The 16,347-nt window shown below is 33.9% G+C and overlaps 1 protein-coding gene across 4 annotated transcripts in view; it reads right to left on the bottom strand.

The window, feature by feature from the left end:
• Window positions 1-16,347, bottom strand: part of LOC105330510 (proto-oncogene tyrosine-protein kinase receptor Ret) — a 31,668-nt gene that overhangs the window by 11,574 nt on the left and 3,747 nt on the right. For all 4 annotated transcript variants that reach the window (XM_034458724.2, XM_034458722.2, XM_034458721.2 and 1 more), the window contains exons 2-7: window positions 12,059-12,268; window positions 9,786-10,070; window positions 8,963-9,198; window positions 7,445-7,610; window positions 4,219-4,328; window positions 262-369 (exon numbers count right to left, since the gene is read on the bottom strand). In XM_034458724.2, coding sequence (XP_034314615.2) covers window positions 262-369; window positions 4,219-4,328; window positions 7,445-7,610; window positions 8,963-9,198; window positions 9,786-10,070; window positions 12,059-12,268 — 1,115 coding nt within the window. The remainder of the gene's footprint in view (window positions 1-261; window positions 370-4,218; window positions 4,329-7,444; window positions 7,611-8,962; window positions 9,199-9,785; window positions 10,071-12,058; window positions 12,269-16,347) is intronic.

The raw sequence follows: 16,347 nt of genomic DNA, 5'->3' as shown, positions 1-16,347 counted from the left end.
TACTTTTTTTAATAACTGTTACAAGTGATTTGATAATTGTGATTGAAGTAATTTTGTAAATAAGCACAAGTATAATTATTTTAAGACAGCAGGACCTTTTAATAAACGGTTAGTGAAATGCTTTTGCAGATTTTCTTTCTATTGCTTCATACGTGAAATTGCTAGATGGTTTTACGCATTACATGATGGAGTATACAGAAGGCAAAAGTGACTACTGCACCATGTGATGTAGTGGAATTCAGTTTGAAATGTAACAATTACCTTTGCAAGTCTTGAAGCCATTCTTGATATCGTGGCGTAAAATATGTCTGGAGATTCCCTCACTGGTACACGAGATTTCTCTGATGGAATAATAATAGTCAGATTGGCCTAAAACGAAAAAAAAGACAGATATGGTGAGTATACACAAAAGCCTATATACATGATTTTTAGCCGAACTTTGCTGAAACCAAAGTCCTGGCTGAAGGCAGGCAAATCGCCAAGTTACAATAAATAACACAACTTCAAAAGTAAATAAAAAAAACCAACAGCGTTAATTAAAGTAAAAACTTCAGCTACAACAAATAGTCACACAAAGAGCTATCCTACTTTTGTCAAATTTTTTTATTTTCTTTTATGAAATAAATTAAGCGCGGAAATTTATTTGTTTTCTTATTTAATACATATTTTATAGACAAGTGTTGCATTTTGGAAACATACATCAAGTACATTGTACATGTACATACAATCCATGAACTTGTTTGCAAAGCTTTGGCATTCGGTTGCACGTCGAAGAAACTTGGGGGTTGCTTTGAAAAAGCTTGTTTAAAAATTAAATGTACAGTAATTCATTTTACTTCTCAGACATGCTTACGATAGCCATTTAAAAAAGTCACTTTCTAACGCGTTGCAAACATCAAATGCATGCTGCACCAACACCAACAAATGGAGTTAGTGTATTGCAACTGCATTAGAGTTATACAGTGAGCTAGACATGTATTGTTTCGAGAGAGAGGGAGAGAGACAGAGACGGGGGTGCCAGTCATAATCCTAGACAGTATGCATAACTTCACACCACTACTTTGATTTCAAAAGGATTGAGGAATTCCGAAGACAATTCTTGTAAATATCAATCACAATTGATTAAAACATTGGGAGGACGTGGCAAAACCTTTGTCTGACATTACTGTCATCATTTGATATTTCATTGTGAACATAGTAACATTGGGGAACAGAGTAAGCGGGTTGTGCGTCCATGACATCTCTCTAGTTTCCCTAGTTTCCGCCTGGAGGCTGTGGAATGGATTCCAGACCTACACAGCTTGGTTGTTAACTTCTTGTTATCTGATTCTCCCATCTATTATTTGTCACGTAATGCAATCATTTTTAGACCTTTTTCACTCAGAACAGGTATCATGTGTCACATGTGGGCTTATTTCATTTTGGAATCTGCTAGTTAACGCATAAAATATATGCAACGAGAATACATAGGCGTTACCCAATTTCCAATATATCCGACTTTTAAATTACAATGTACTTAAATTTTCACTGTGCTCAGTTGATCTCGAAGTTAAAACATAGTCCGTTTTATTATACATGTATGTCAATGGTTACACGTGTATAAACACTGATCGAACTTGTTCAGAATATATATATATATATATATATATATATATATATATATATATATATATATATATATATATATATATATATATATATATATATATATATATATATATATATAAAAAACACCTAATCAAAGGGATTTTGTTGTTTCATTACAGATTAAATATTTTCGTCTATAAGTGTATTCAGGTTTGAAAGTGATCTATTGAATTTTTGAAAGTGATCTATTGAATTGCCGGTCAATAGACTGCGATCTATTAGACCGCCGGTCAATAGACTGCGACCTATTGGACCGCCGGTCAATAGACTGCGATCTATTGGACCGGCAACGAATTTTAGAAAAAGTGAAATTGCTACAAGATTCAAAGATAACTTTATTATGTTTATTTTATTATTGTTCTTAAAATAATCATTTATCTTTTAGGTTATCTTGGTATTAATTAACATTGACATGAATGCATAATGGTATGAAAACCTTCTGTAATTTATAATTGTGAACACAAAATACTAAAAACGGAATTAGGTAATAAAACAATTATTTAATGCCTGAACAGTCAATAGACCCTAATTTTTTCCCTTGGTGCAGGGAACAGCTCAGTATGATCTATTGCCCTAGGCCGTTGGCCTCGGGCAATAGATCATACTGAGCTGTTCCCTGCACCTCGGGAAAAATATTCGGGTCTATCGACTGCTCAAGCATTAAATAATTGTATAATAGTTCTTAACGTCCGTGGTAAGTACTGTATACACACCAGCATGTGCTTGAAAGACATGAAGCTCTGCATGGATGGCAGAAATATGATACAATTTTTTTATAATGCTTTTTTGCCAGAATGATAAATATAAAAACTTTAAAATATAATCATTAGTAATGTTATGAGCTCTTTAAGTTCGGTTTCTTCTCGTCGACCTTTGGCAGGAAAATGACTCTGTACTAGCGTAGAAATCTTGCCGAACTGTATTTTAAGGTGGCTCACTACACCCTGAAATATTTTTTCAAATCAGCAGAAAGAAGATGGGGGAATAAGATGGCGCAAATGCCCATTCGGTTTAGTAGTGAAATACAATTTTGAATTTATTTTTCCCCAATTAAATCTATTTAAATATATTATACTAAATCTTTCAAAAAGCAAAATTTCTAACTATAGTCAGTTTTTAATGTATTTAACAAAAAATAAGAAAAAAAATATTGTTGAAAATTTTGGTGGTATCGAACCCGTAACATAAAAACCCTAGATACATAAGGTTAGCTTATGCCAGGTGCTCTAACCACTGAGCCATTTCAGATACAACAAAGTGGGCTTTTTAAATATTATGTGTGACTAAGGCCACGAACTACCGGACTTGTATTATTTTTTCAAAATGTTCAATTGTTGGGATACAAAATGATATTTTTAATGTAGAGTGGGTCATCTCTCCACGTTTTTGTTGATTGAAATCGGTTTGTTTTCCAATAAACCTTAATTAGACTATGAGAAAAATATGGAGCACAGACCCACTCTATAAAAGAAAATGCCCTGAAGTTATAAAAAACGACAGTATTTGCAGGTTTTGATACGTACACGCCTGTTTGAGTCAACATATTCCAAGTATTGAACATACCTACAGGTTAAAAATCAATGATTCGTTAAATATATATTGTTTTCAATGACTAAAAAAAAAAACCCTCAGATTTATTGATACGTTAATTTTTCAGTAGCCTGTCCGACCGCGTATGGGCATTTTACACGCCTTATCCACCCATCTTCTTACTTGATTATGATAGATATCATAATTGATAAGAAGTATTTAAGTCAAATAGGCATGATAAACATGCAATTTTGGATGAAAAAATACATTTTCGAAAATTTAATTTTGTGCATACTGTAGGGAATTGCCTATTTTTACGCGAGTACTTGATTCTTTGATTCAGCCGTTTTCCATCAAATCGCCAAAACATATTCTCGTGAATGCTGAATTTTTATCATAGTGTCATATGGTTTACATATGTCAGAAAAATAAAAGTAAGATTTGAATATTCCGCAAGATGTGCTTCTCGCGATTTTACGCGGATAAATTTATATAGAATAATTATCGCAAATATACCTCGGACCCCGCCCCCCCCCCCCAAACAAACACCATTATCCTTCGGACTCCCCCCCCCCCCCTGAAAAAAATTTCTGGATCCGCGCATGTACAGTATAATGTACTTATACTTTTTTGTTACTTTATCATGCATAATAGTAAACAACATTTCTATATAGCTACAAAACCCCGGAATTGAATTTTGCCGCGGTTTTACATTGGTCTACACGAATCTGTGTAGGTGCTTTATAACCTTTCCGTCTTTAAAATAAAGAAAGGAAAAGAAACAGAGAAAACACACACACACACACTCATCCACAATGAATGATAGTAATACACTGTATATCTTGAATAGATAGTAAACACTGATTGAATACATAAAATTAAAAAATGAAATGTACGTTTCATAGAGAGTACTTCCTCATCATTAATTACATTGCGTCTAGACTTCCATCGAAACAGATTAAACAAAAAAACCGATTGACTTTTTGGGTTTTTTGGTTTTATAACAAAGTTGATGTTTCTTAAGATTCTCGCTCCACTTACTGCGTTGTTAGGATTGTCCGACATAAGAAGCATGGCTGGATCACGCACTTGCACTAAACATTTGTGATCAATGTCGTTTTTCTCGTTTTCTGGGCGGGTAATATTGACTTCTGCAAAGAAAAGAGAGTAAAGAGAACAGCAAATAACAGATTGATCTTCTATTGAAGTTTGTCCAATAGCTAGGCATATCGAATTGTCGATGAACGTATCAATTTCCTCGTATTCATTGCTATTTTTCTTAATCCTTATTATTTTACGACTTTTTCACCCACATCGCAGACACGTTTTATGACAACCGCGTTTTATCTCAAATTGCATGCTGCATCTTGATGTTGGGTAATATTTTGATACCGAGGGCTGAATCAGCTGATAGATGATAAGGTAATAGACTTCTTGAACTTAACGGTCATATTATATAAATAGTGCCTGTTTGGGAGGGTAACAGTTGAAATTGACACACCGAGAAAACCATTGTCAACCGACGCGAAGCGGAGGTTGACAATGGTTTTCGAGGGGTGTCAATTTCAACTGTTATCCTCCCAAACAGGCACTATTTATTTTGTTATACTGAATGTCTTTTTAAAATTTTTAAGAAAATTTTTCTGCTTTTATATAGGAATAACGTGAATTCTACAGCGAACCGTACGCGCATAATTTTCGCGCATGTAACATTTTTTAATGTTACCCGTTGCCAAGTGCGTTGCTAACGCTGAGGGTAATAGTAAATATTATTAACTGCGTCTTGACCAATCAGATTTCAGTATTTAACATGAAAGTATAACAATATATAAATAGTGCCTGTTTGGGAGGGTAACTGTTGCAATTGACACCCCGAGAAAACCATTGTCAACCGACGCGAAGCGGAGGTTGACACTGGTTTTCGAGGGGTGTCAATTTCAACAGTTACCCTCCCAAACAGGCACTATTTATTTTATTATACTGAATGTCTTATTTTGAAAGAAAATTTTACTGCTTTTATATAGAAATGAAGTGAATTTTACGGCGAACCGTACGCGCATAATTTACGCGCATGTAACAATTCGTTATGTTACCAGTTGCCAAGTGTGTTGCTAACGCTGGGGGTAATAGAACGGATTACCAACTGCGTCTAAACCAATCAGATTTCAGTATTTAACATGAAAGTATAATAATATGCTTTGTCATCACATGCAGATTCTGAAGCTAAGTCTTTTGATAGAATTGTCCTACACTGTATTGGAAATGAATGTAACCTACATGTATACATGTATCACAGTTTCCAGTGTATAAAAGTTAAACCAGCTTGTCTTATGCAGTAGAAATAACTCCTGTGTAAGGTTACTCAGGTGACCTATTGCAATTGGTCGTCGTCTGTCGTAGTGCGTCGTTTGTTAACAATTTTTCATTTTTTACTTGTTGAAAACTACATGGCCAATTGTTACCAAATTGGAGTCTAAATTTTAAAATTTATAACCCTACCACCCTTAGGGCTTCATGGGCAGGGCCAAAAATTAAAAAAATCCAAATTTTCCAAACGTGTGGGGAAAAAACTAAATGCCTGGTTTTATATATATATATATATATATATATATATATATATATATATATATATATATATATATATATATATATATATATGGTGAGTTTTGTTCTAGACGGGCAGTATATGGAAGATCGAGGTCCGTTAAGCCAGAGAGTGACAATGAATGTACGTCACAAACACCTGTTTTACATGTAGGAATGTTCAAAGCAAAATAAAACAACTCCAATTCAAATGTAAGTTCCTTCTCATTGCTTATGTTGATGAGAGCGGTTATTTGATCTGGATTGACACAGTGAGAAAGAATTGACAACAAAGCCAGTCTGTATGCAAATGTTGATGTCAAGCCTGTCAATCCCCCCCCCCCCCTCACCTCCCCCTGAAAATTATCTCCAAGAACAATAAAAAGAAGTCTCCATTCTGATGTAATCGACAGACAAAAAGTACGGAAGGCCTTCACAGTGTCAGAAATTAATAGAAAATGACGTATTCAGTGGTGTATGAAATCAATGATGATATGTAGATTAGAGTAATTTTTCTGAATAAAAAAGTACAAAATTTACTACAAATTAAACCTGTTTTTAAGAACTTCAGCATATTTTCCAAAGTGTGTTGGTCAACATGGCCGTAATGTGAGGGTGAATGTTATGCTATAGGAATGTCCGACATAACACAGACATATAAAGGTACTCTATAACAATCATTGTGAAACGTTTTACGAATTAAAAGGAAGAGGGTATATATTTTTTACATATAATTATGCATGAGAAAAACATAACGTCAGGTACCTGTGGTTTACCAGGATGACAACGCCCAATAGATGCCTCATAATATAAAAAATTGCTAGGACAATTAGAATAATTTGTTCTCTCTCGACTGGACAGTAAGCAGCACTCGCAACATCTCGGGTCTCTGCAGGAAAGGCCCGAGAAGTTGCGATTGAGTCAACAGATATCGACATCATTATAAGACTGCGGGTGATTTTTTATTTGATTTTTTTTATATTTTAATTTTAAGAAGAAAATCGCAGTGATGATCTGATAGCTGATATTTTATTAAACTAAACTAATCAAAATAATTGTCCCATTTATAAGAAATTGATATCACACAATTCCCAAAAATTGCATGCTTTATCTCAAAAACCAAATCATAAAATCACAATGATAGTGATAAAACATTCAAGAAAGTTTCTATTGTATTTTTATATTTCATTGATGATAGTTTAAAAACTAGTAGACGTGAAATTTTAATGAAAAACAATATGGGAAAAGATCTCATTTTCGCACGCCACTGTATCAATAATTTTTTTAAACACTCCTAATGCAGATGAATAAATATGAAAATTTAGCTATAGTACTAAATGACTTAGTATAAACGTTTTTGGTTTGAACTCGCACTTCAAAGTCAGTTGAGGGAAACGGAGATGAAATGACACAGTAGCCGAGTCAATGCACCTCTTAGAAACAGGAAGTCAGCATCATGACATGGCACCAAACAACACGGAAATACTTAGGTATCTCACATTGACGCCGCGCCAAACATACATATAGTTAACCAAAGTCAAGCAGTGAGATGGCTAAAAAGCGATGACAGCAATTAAGTGAATATTAAGGTCTAAATAACTGGTTCAAATGACACTATCAAAGCTGTCTCAATGGATCCAAACAGTAAACATATTATGAGATAGCATTAACAGGAGCCACTTACCAAGTCGACAGACGATGTGGAAACAATTACAGATGGTTTTCTCGGGTTTCACTTTGAAGCAGTACATGGGGAGGGGGTGACAGAATTCCTGACCTTCCAGAACTTTGATTTCATGTTTGGAAAAATCCTGGGTATCTTTATCGACAATAACCTCTTCTACTTCTTTCTATGAAAAAAAAATAAAAGAATTGAAGAATACATCATTGCAGCACGACCATACATTTTAAACCAATATTCATAGTCTTTCTAACTGAATGTTGTACAGTAAAAAACACACAACCGATAATTTCTTACTTCATTTAATGATTATCAATTACTATGATATTCAGTAATTCACTCGGTTATTTTGATAATTTCACTTAGTTTTTATGATTAAAAGTGGGAGGCAAACTGCTTAAAAAGTTAGAGACACCTCTTCTAAAATACCCACATCATACGAAATTCCGTCGCAATATACCATCACAAAATTAAGGCCTTCATGTCAAGGGAATTACAATGTTCATAATCTCTAATAAAAAGTGAGTAGTCTATATCAAAAATCGTTTTTTGAACAAGGAACCATTCTATTTACCAAAGGATCAGGGACAACGGATTCGTACCAACAATCTGTCCTTATAACTACCATTTTATAGAATTTGACACCGATTTATGATCATGAAAGACCGCTTTGTTTGTGAAAACTGGGTCGAAATTAAAATTGTTCTAAATACGAAATATATACCGACTGTCAGCAAGCGTGTGGAAGACTTGTCAAAATATACTACTAGTACATGTATTCTGTATTTCAAATATTTGAGAGTGCTAGTGATTTTATTTCAGATTAATGAACATACTGTTGAATGTGCAAATTATGGATATACGTGGAATTCTGTCACTGTTTTCGTTCATGGTGTTTTAATTTATGACTCATAATCTCATAATGCTTTAAAAATGCTTCAAACAAACAAGGTATTTGATACACAAGATGTTGACACGACACCTGAGCAGAGTGTCGCCGACATATTTGAAAAGCAGATCAAGGTTTTATTAAAATTTGCTTAGTTTTCGATTTCTATACATCTTCTTCTGCGGCCTTTAAAATTATTGCCCGATTTCACTCAACTCCCATACTTCTAGTCGGATTTCTGCAGGTTAACCTGTGATTTCTCTACACCAAAACTAATTTGTTTTCAAACAAATGTAGGAATTTCATTTGTTAAACATGCATATGTCATCAAGCTTCAATCATTATTCATAGTATTCGATAAATGAATATTTACTTTTATATAACATTAATTTGGCTCGGACATACCAGTTTTGAGACGTATTTGCTTCAACTAAGAACAATATTCTAGTGCAAACATTTGCTGTATATTTTCAAAAGAGCTAATGTTTAAAGAATGACAGTTACCGATGTTAATTAAACTGTTTTCAGTCAATGTTTATTCTTTATTGTCAAACACTGCATGAATGCACGCCAGTTTTGAGGAAAATGGCAGACGTAGAAAGGAAGGCGCACATCCGCACAATAACACTCACCAATTTTCCCGCGTTTATCTGCTGTGTCAACGTGTTGTGAAACATTGGCGGGTTATCGTTAACGTCTGCCACGTGTACATTTATCATGCCCTCATTCACATAGTTGATGTCTTTCTTCATAAAGTTAATGTCACATTTGACATCAAGTTTGATCATGTCTGTATCCTGTTCCCGGTCTAAATCTCGGAGTAGACGAATTTCCGATGTCACATTGTCGATGAGAAAGATATCTGAAGCTGCAAAGCATATAACAATGTTTTTTCTGCATTAATAGGAATTGTTTACTTTGAAATACATGTATGTGTTTGTTTGACATTGTGACATGACATTGACTAGGTTTTTTAAAATATGAAATAAGGATGGAATTCATTCAAGCAATATTTCTATATTTCCAATGGTCAATAAAAAAAGATTCCTAATTGAGCAACAAACGTCATAACTGGCGTATTTCTTTTTTGTTTCTTTAATCGGACTTGTGCGAATGTTCCTTAACAATTGGGTAAAACGAACGTATCGAATTATGTCCTTTGTGAGATTAAAATCAAATGCATGTAATAGTGCTATTTTAGATTTCTATATAAAGCATTAATCAAGAGACATGGAATTCATTAAGTAATTAAATACGATGTCGAGAGCATTTAGTGCTCATTTCAGTTTTTCTCTCTCTCATTTGCACTTGGTACACTTATCGCAACACTCTGGAGAATATTAATTACATTGAAAAATCAATATCTTCAAAGCGTCAGGTAAAAAATATAGACTAATCAACCACTTTAATATTGCTCCTATATATAGCTTGCCTTATACTGTAATGTTAACCTACCAATGGCATAAAATCTTTGAACTCCGTTCCCAGAAATATTCTGAACACATTTCGACAAGTAGCCGACGACCCCATTTCTTTTTCTCTCCTCGATATACAAGTTGAAAATTTGCTTTTGAAAACACAAATCTTTGGTTATGCTTCGGAGTTTGGAATTGTTTGCAGACGACAGATTTTGCAGTTCACATGTACCGCCATTCATTACGTTAACTGTGACGTCAGCACGTTCCCGTTTGGTTCCGGAGCCACACTCCGCGCTGACATTAAAGTAGAAGTCGCCTTTCCCTAGATAATAGAAAAATAACGAATAACAATTAACGTTCACAATTTAAAAATCACTATGAAATATATTATTAATGTCATGTAAGCTCAGATTATTATTTAAATCTTCGCTAGCTATGAGCCCGATTTTCCGGGAGTTAAGACAATCTCGTTCGACTAGCAAAGATTTGAGCCGTCTTCAAACTATTTACATTTTTTTTAAAAAACAAAATCTTTTAAAAAATCGGAAAAGAAAGACTAGAATGTGTTATATAAAGAAAATTTTACTTCTTTTATATAGAAATGAAGCGTTTTCTACGGCGAACCCTACGCGCATAATTTACGCGCATGTAATAATTCGTTGTGTTACCCGTTGCCAAGTGTGTTGCTAACGCTGAGGGTAATAGAACGGATTACCAACTGCATCTAAACCAATCAGATTTCAGTATTTAACATGAAAGTATAATAAACATATATGATATATGATCGTCAGAAATATTTAAATTGACATATGCATGTCAGTATGAAATTAAAGTTGGAGTAAGTTGAATGAATGTTTATAGAATGTTTTTGCAAAAGTGAATATTCCATTTATAATAATAGTATATTCTAAACAGTTTTTTGTCAGTTTTATGGATGCTTACTTTATAATGGTTTTGTTTTACATGAAGTTGATTAGAATGAAATGTTTACTGTAAATATAAAATGATAATTTGCTGAAAGATTGTAATGAATGATATGTACAACAGTTTCAGAATATCTTTTTAAAAGCTACAAATGACTGTAGATTTAGATATATAACTGATTTTGTGTTTAACTATATAAAATTTTAGACATCATTGAAAGAAATATGACATAAAAACCTAAATGTTTCGTTTGGCATAAAAATCAATCTTCTTATTGAGAGTTTAGAGCCTTTTTAACAAGACCTTGGACTTTCAGTTTCAGATGTAACTATCTTTTCCTTGCGTCAAAATAAGTTGAATATGACGCTGGTTTTAAGTGAAATATGCATCAATTTTGTACTCTTTGCTCAAAAGACAGACAAATCTTATTAATTTCAAAGAGCCATGGCTGAATGACCAGCCATGAAATACACAGGCCTACTTCACAATGCTGTTTGACACAACTACCAAAAGTCCAAGCTCCTGTTAAAATGGTTCTAAGTATGAACTAATCACCTTACTGATCTTGCTCCTTTCTCTTAAAACCTTCCTATTTTGATTTTATGACTTATATCCCCATTAAAAACTAACATAATATAAAATATATGATATATTACAGCAATTGTATCAAGAGGCCTACTGGGAAATTAATTAAACCAATGAAACTGCGTTAATTTGAGCTGCGTGGAAACCATTCTAGACAGTTGAAACTTTCCGCCACAAAGCATTATAACGAATGTCATAATACAATGCGAGTGAGTGCGAGTAGTTTAAACTTCGACATTAAAAATGCATCACAGTGTCTGCAAATCAACCAGTCGTTTTACATTTCCTGAAGGATTGTTAAGAAGAAAAGCGTTCTGTTTTTTTTGCTTTCATTCACCACACGTACATTTTACAGCAGAGCATAAAATTCATTGCTTTTTTACTATTGAATTTCATTTTCACTCACTGGTGGGCATCACATACAAGTTACACAATATATAACACTTTAATCAGTTATAACCATGCCCGACGCTATTGAGAACAGTATACATGTGTCATTTGAGTATATAAGACAATTACGATGAGCTTCGTCTTAGTATCTATATTTTTGGTTAAACTTCATTTGAACAATAGGTTTAGGCAATTCTTGATATGTACCTCAAGACAAATTCTGCGGGGTCTTTGGCAAGACATCATCGCAAACCCTGGTTTTAAGCCCACAAACACACTGTGATGATAGAGAGAATCGATGTGCATTCCCCGTGGCTTACCGACGATGCTTGGGAGGGGCTGTGAGGGACGGCTACTCATTATTGTGTGAGTAACTTTCTGTTAATGATGGGATTAAGGATTGGCACTCACCTTTATAGGTTGAGCTGGCTAGTATCCATCCCCTTTGATCGACTTGTAACGAGATAGCCACGTCACTGACGGTCCGGATACGGTACCCCACCGAGGACTGGTGACATTCTGGGGGTGAGGTAATACTCGGTAGTGCTATTACCTGTCCTATTACCGAGTCCGCCGGGCTGAATACGTAGGACTCCTGAGTGAAGTATAGGCCAACCACACCTGCGTAATTACAGAAAGGTGCTATATTACAATGTAATCTAATTTGCGTTATAACCTTTGAAAAAAAATATTTTATTACACAAGAATTTAAAATAACACTAATTCAATAACCATTTTTCTTTTTCGTCTGTATATTGGGTTTTCTCCTTCCTGTATTTTTATAACGTGTTTTCCTGTACACTAAAAAGTCTATAAGGATGATAGAAATTACTGAAGCTATATAAAGTTAGCATGAATATATTTAACCAAAACCTGGTTACATTGCCGATGGGTACCAATAAAACAAAGTTTTACAAGTTCTGTATTTGAAAAGCAAAACCAATAAATACACAACGAATCCGGAATGTTCGGCTTCGGTTTCCTGTGCTTCCACAATTTTCATTCAATTTTCAATAATTGAATATTTTTATAGCGAAGTTGCATTAATTAAAAAAAAATAACTGTATTTCCTTGCTACTTTGTTGATTGAATTCTCCTTTTATGACATAATACTTTTCAGTGTTACAAATAAGGATGGTTTTAAAAATATCTAACTTCCTAATTACACAGGCTTATAAAACCACGGCTTTTATAACTTTCTTTTTTCCTTTCCTTGTACAACGAAGGTTGACCCAGATAAGTGAATTTTGCTGTGATTTTATGTTAAAGTACCCAAGACTTTTCCGGCAAATTGAGCAGAAACAGTAATCTCTCCTAATGAACGCTAAATGTTGGTTTTGTTTAATTTCAGAAATTATCAATAAAAAGGGAAATTCATTTAAGATACAGGTATATTGACAGATTATGTTAGTTAGTGCGACCCCGCATTGTCTCCTACCTTTGCCAAAGTCCTGGCAATTTCCGGAGCAATGATAGGATCAGGAAATGTGAACTTCGTTCCTTGACTTTTACATTAATTTATAAAATCAGATAAAACGAAAGTTAATGGAATGAATTCCTTGCTTTGAATCTGTAAAAATAGCCTCGTAAAACGAAACTTAACATACTGCACGTTTCACGATGTCAAATTCGCACGTGCATTGCATTCTGTTGGAGTTTTATTAATGCATTAATAGAGGTGTACACCTAGAATAAACGAAATTAATTGAATCAGTTGAGATTGGTTAACAAAATTAAACAAGTGTCAACATACTCATTTTACCTCACTCAAATAACCAAAATACGAGCTATCTCAATATGCATGTTTTGTACTGAGTAGACTAGAGGATCTACCCATATCACAAATGACATCAAAATTCAAAGCATCAAAGAGCTTATCGTATGACAATCTTCGTATCGTCATAAAAGATTCATTATTCTTTTTTCTTTTTTTTTTAGAAATAAAATGGTTAGATTTATAACTTCCTTATAGTCACCATCGTAGAATACATTTAGCTGATTTACGAAAGCTCCAAAGCTTGATTTTATTTTTAAATTCTTTTAAAAACCTCTTTACAAAGTCCAATGCCAGCAGTTGCTCCATTAAAGATAAGCTTCAATTTCACCTTTCTCCCCATCTTAGACACATAGAATTTAGTGTATAGTCTAAGAGTACATGAATGCTAAACCCCCAAAGTGTCGATGGGAAATGAACTAAGATCGCTAGGGGCTGAACGTACCGGGTGTGAAAATCAAAATTAGACCAAACTGTGGGCGAAGAAATACAACATCCGAAGATAAATAGGCGATACAGAAAAAATAATTACACGTAATTGTTGCAGATCTTGGATTCCACTGTATCAGAGAAAAAATGGATTTTGGTGTCGACTTTTATAACTGCATTCTTCAAAGCCCGATTAAGCTGATTTTATGTCTGTCGCCTCTACAACATGTCGAAAGATTAAACGCCTGCTAAAGTTTATCTTTATCTAACGTGTCCCCCTTTTCAAAGTCTCCGACTTTTTCTGAAGACAGCTACATTGATGAATCATTTTCCATCACAAAAATACACAACTATACAGAAAACTATGGACTTCATAAAGATTTTAGAGATCCTAGAAGACACAAAGGGACCTATAATTCATTTGCCTATGCCACGTTGTATAAGACTACGCCTTCGTCCATGCGTGGAAGAAATTCACTGATTACAAATTATTATCAAAGACAGAGGAAAAGGGAAAAAAAAGTCTGTCAAGATACCATAACAAAGAAACAGTATAGACCTAAATCGCATTTAAACCAATTATCAAATCCATAAAACCAGCTCCAATGTTTTTATTATGGAAGAAGGATTAACAACGATTGACAAAATAATTTCACCATCACCATAAAGATTGAACTCTTTCCTACACACCCTTCTCCCTAATTGTTAACATTTATTGTTCTTTTGTGGTAGAAGCCCCAGATCGGAACTGAAGAAATGGGACTCTATTGTTTGATAATTGAAAAATCGAAACAATTTATAGCTTTTTTCTGTCAAAGATTTTTGAAACAAGAAAAAGAATAAGAAGTCAGAATTATTTTCGACGAGAATCTTGATCAGCACTTTGCTTCCAATACATAATTATTAAAAGATAACGTCTGATTACCTGAAATTTATAATTCTAAGTTTCTAAATTTTTCTCTTGTTATTTTCGAATTTTTTTCTAAGATAGGATGTAGCAGGAATGTAAATTGCAATCTGTGCCTACTTAATGCGTTTGTCATTGTTCTGTGAGGAATTCTAATGTAATTGGGCCTCGTTAATTCCTCGTGGTAACGTGCTCGTATTGTTCACTTCCTCACTTCCTGTTAGTTGTAATTCATTTTGTGTACGAGTTTCTATGACAACAGCGAGAAAATGTTTTTGCGCCTAATATAATTTTAAAATGAAACGATAAGATACTATGATAAATAAACTGATCGTTAACAACATAAAATTAATGCAACAAGAAGTGAATGCATCTATAAAATTACATTTTACACTGTTTGCAAAGTAGAGGGGGGGGGGGGGGGTCATTTCCAATATTCGATCAGAAAAATTAGTCAGATAATGTAGCTTTTGCATACTCCTATTATACTTATGCTATTCTCTGTAAGATATTACCCTTGCTTCTTTGAATGATATCTGATATCTGATTATATAAGGATTTGTAATGAATACTTTTCACGACAAAACCTTTCTTTATCTTTTGGATGTTGTGTAGTCAGCAAAGCACCCTTTATATCCACCTAGAAATTAATTTTTTCTAACCATTACATATTTTTAGTAAAGGAAACTCCACATTACCGAATATGATAAGGAATTCTTTTCGCGAAGTAAGAATTTTCTAGTTAAAAAATAAGTCGTGATTATTTAGTATACTAGTATTTCTTAGTCAAATTAGTCGGTTGTCAGAAGAATTAAACTTAGCAAAATACATGGGGTAGACAAATGGAATTTCTTTCACTCATATTATTTAACAATTGTGAAAAAAATGAAATGGTGATTCTTCGAGCAATACATTTATGCTGCCATCATTGCAGACAGAAATACTATTGATATGATAAATAAGGATAAACTGCGGACAGAACATCAAGTTATAAGTGCTTTTATTTTATTAACCACAACATGACGCCATCATGCTTATTTTCTTTTCTCCTATTGTCATTTCTTTTCTTCGTGTGTACAACTCGAGAACCCGCTGCACTTATAAGACACTCTATAAAACCGTCAAGGACAGAGACTTGCAGTGAGCAGTCGATCAACATTTAAAACAACAAAAACAACGGCTTAGCTTCGATCGTCATTTTTTTTTTCGAAAATATCCTACTTGATTAAGTCCGTATACTTTAAACATATTTCTGCTATTTATTTCTAAATTTTGAACGATAACGTTTCTGCATTAGCTACTCTCTTTGCACATTATCCCGAGACCTTTATGGACCTTTACAGACAGTCGGTTGGAGGTCCTCCTAGCAAAGTAGCAATAAAAGAGCGAGACCAGGATTGTCCGATACCATCACGGCGATCTGATAACCATATGCCGCAAACACAGATAAACAATAGACAAAAAAAAATCTCCGCCGATTAGAAATATTCCTCAAATGGCTTTCAATTGATATAATATGCATTTCCAAAGGGCATGTGAAAAAAGCAGACTTCTTTCAATATAGTGGAACGGTTAAGGTGCAACTGCTGC

Source organism: Magallana gigas, chromosome 7, assembly GCF_963853765.1.
Source record: "Magallana gigas chromosome 7, xbMagGiga1.1, whole genome shotgun sequence".
NCBI classification, from domain to species: domain Eukaryota; kingdom Metazoa; phylum Mollusca; class Bivalvia; order Ostreida; family Ostreidae; genus Magallana; species Magallana gigas.
This window is presented reverse-complemented; position numbering and strand designations above follow the sequence as displayed.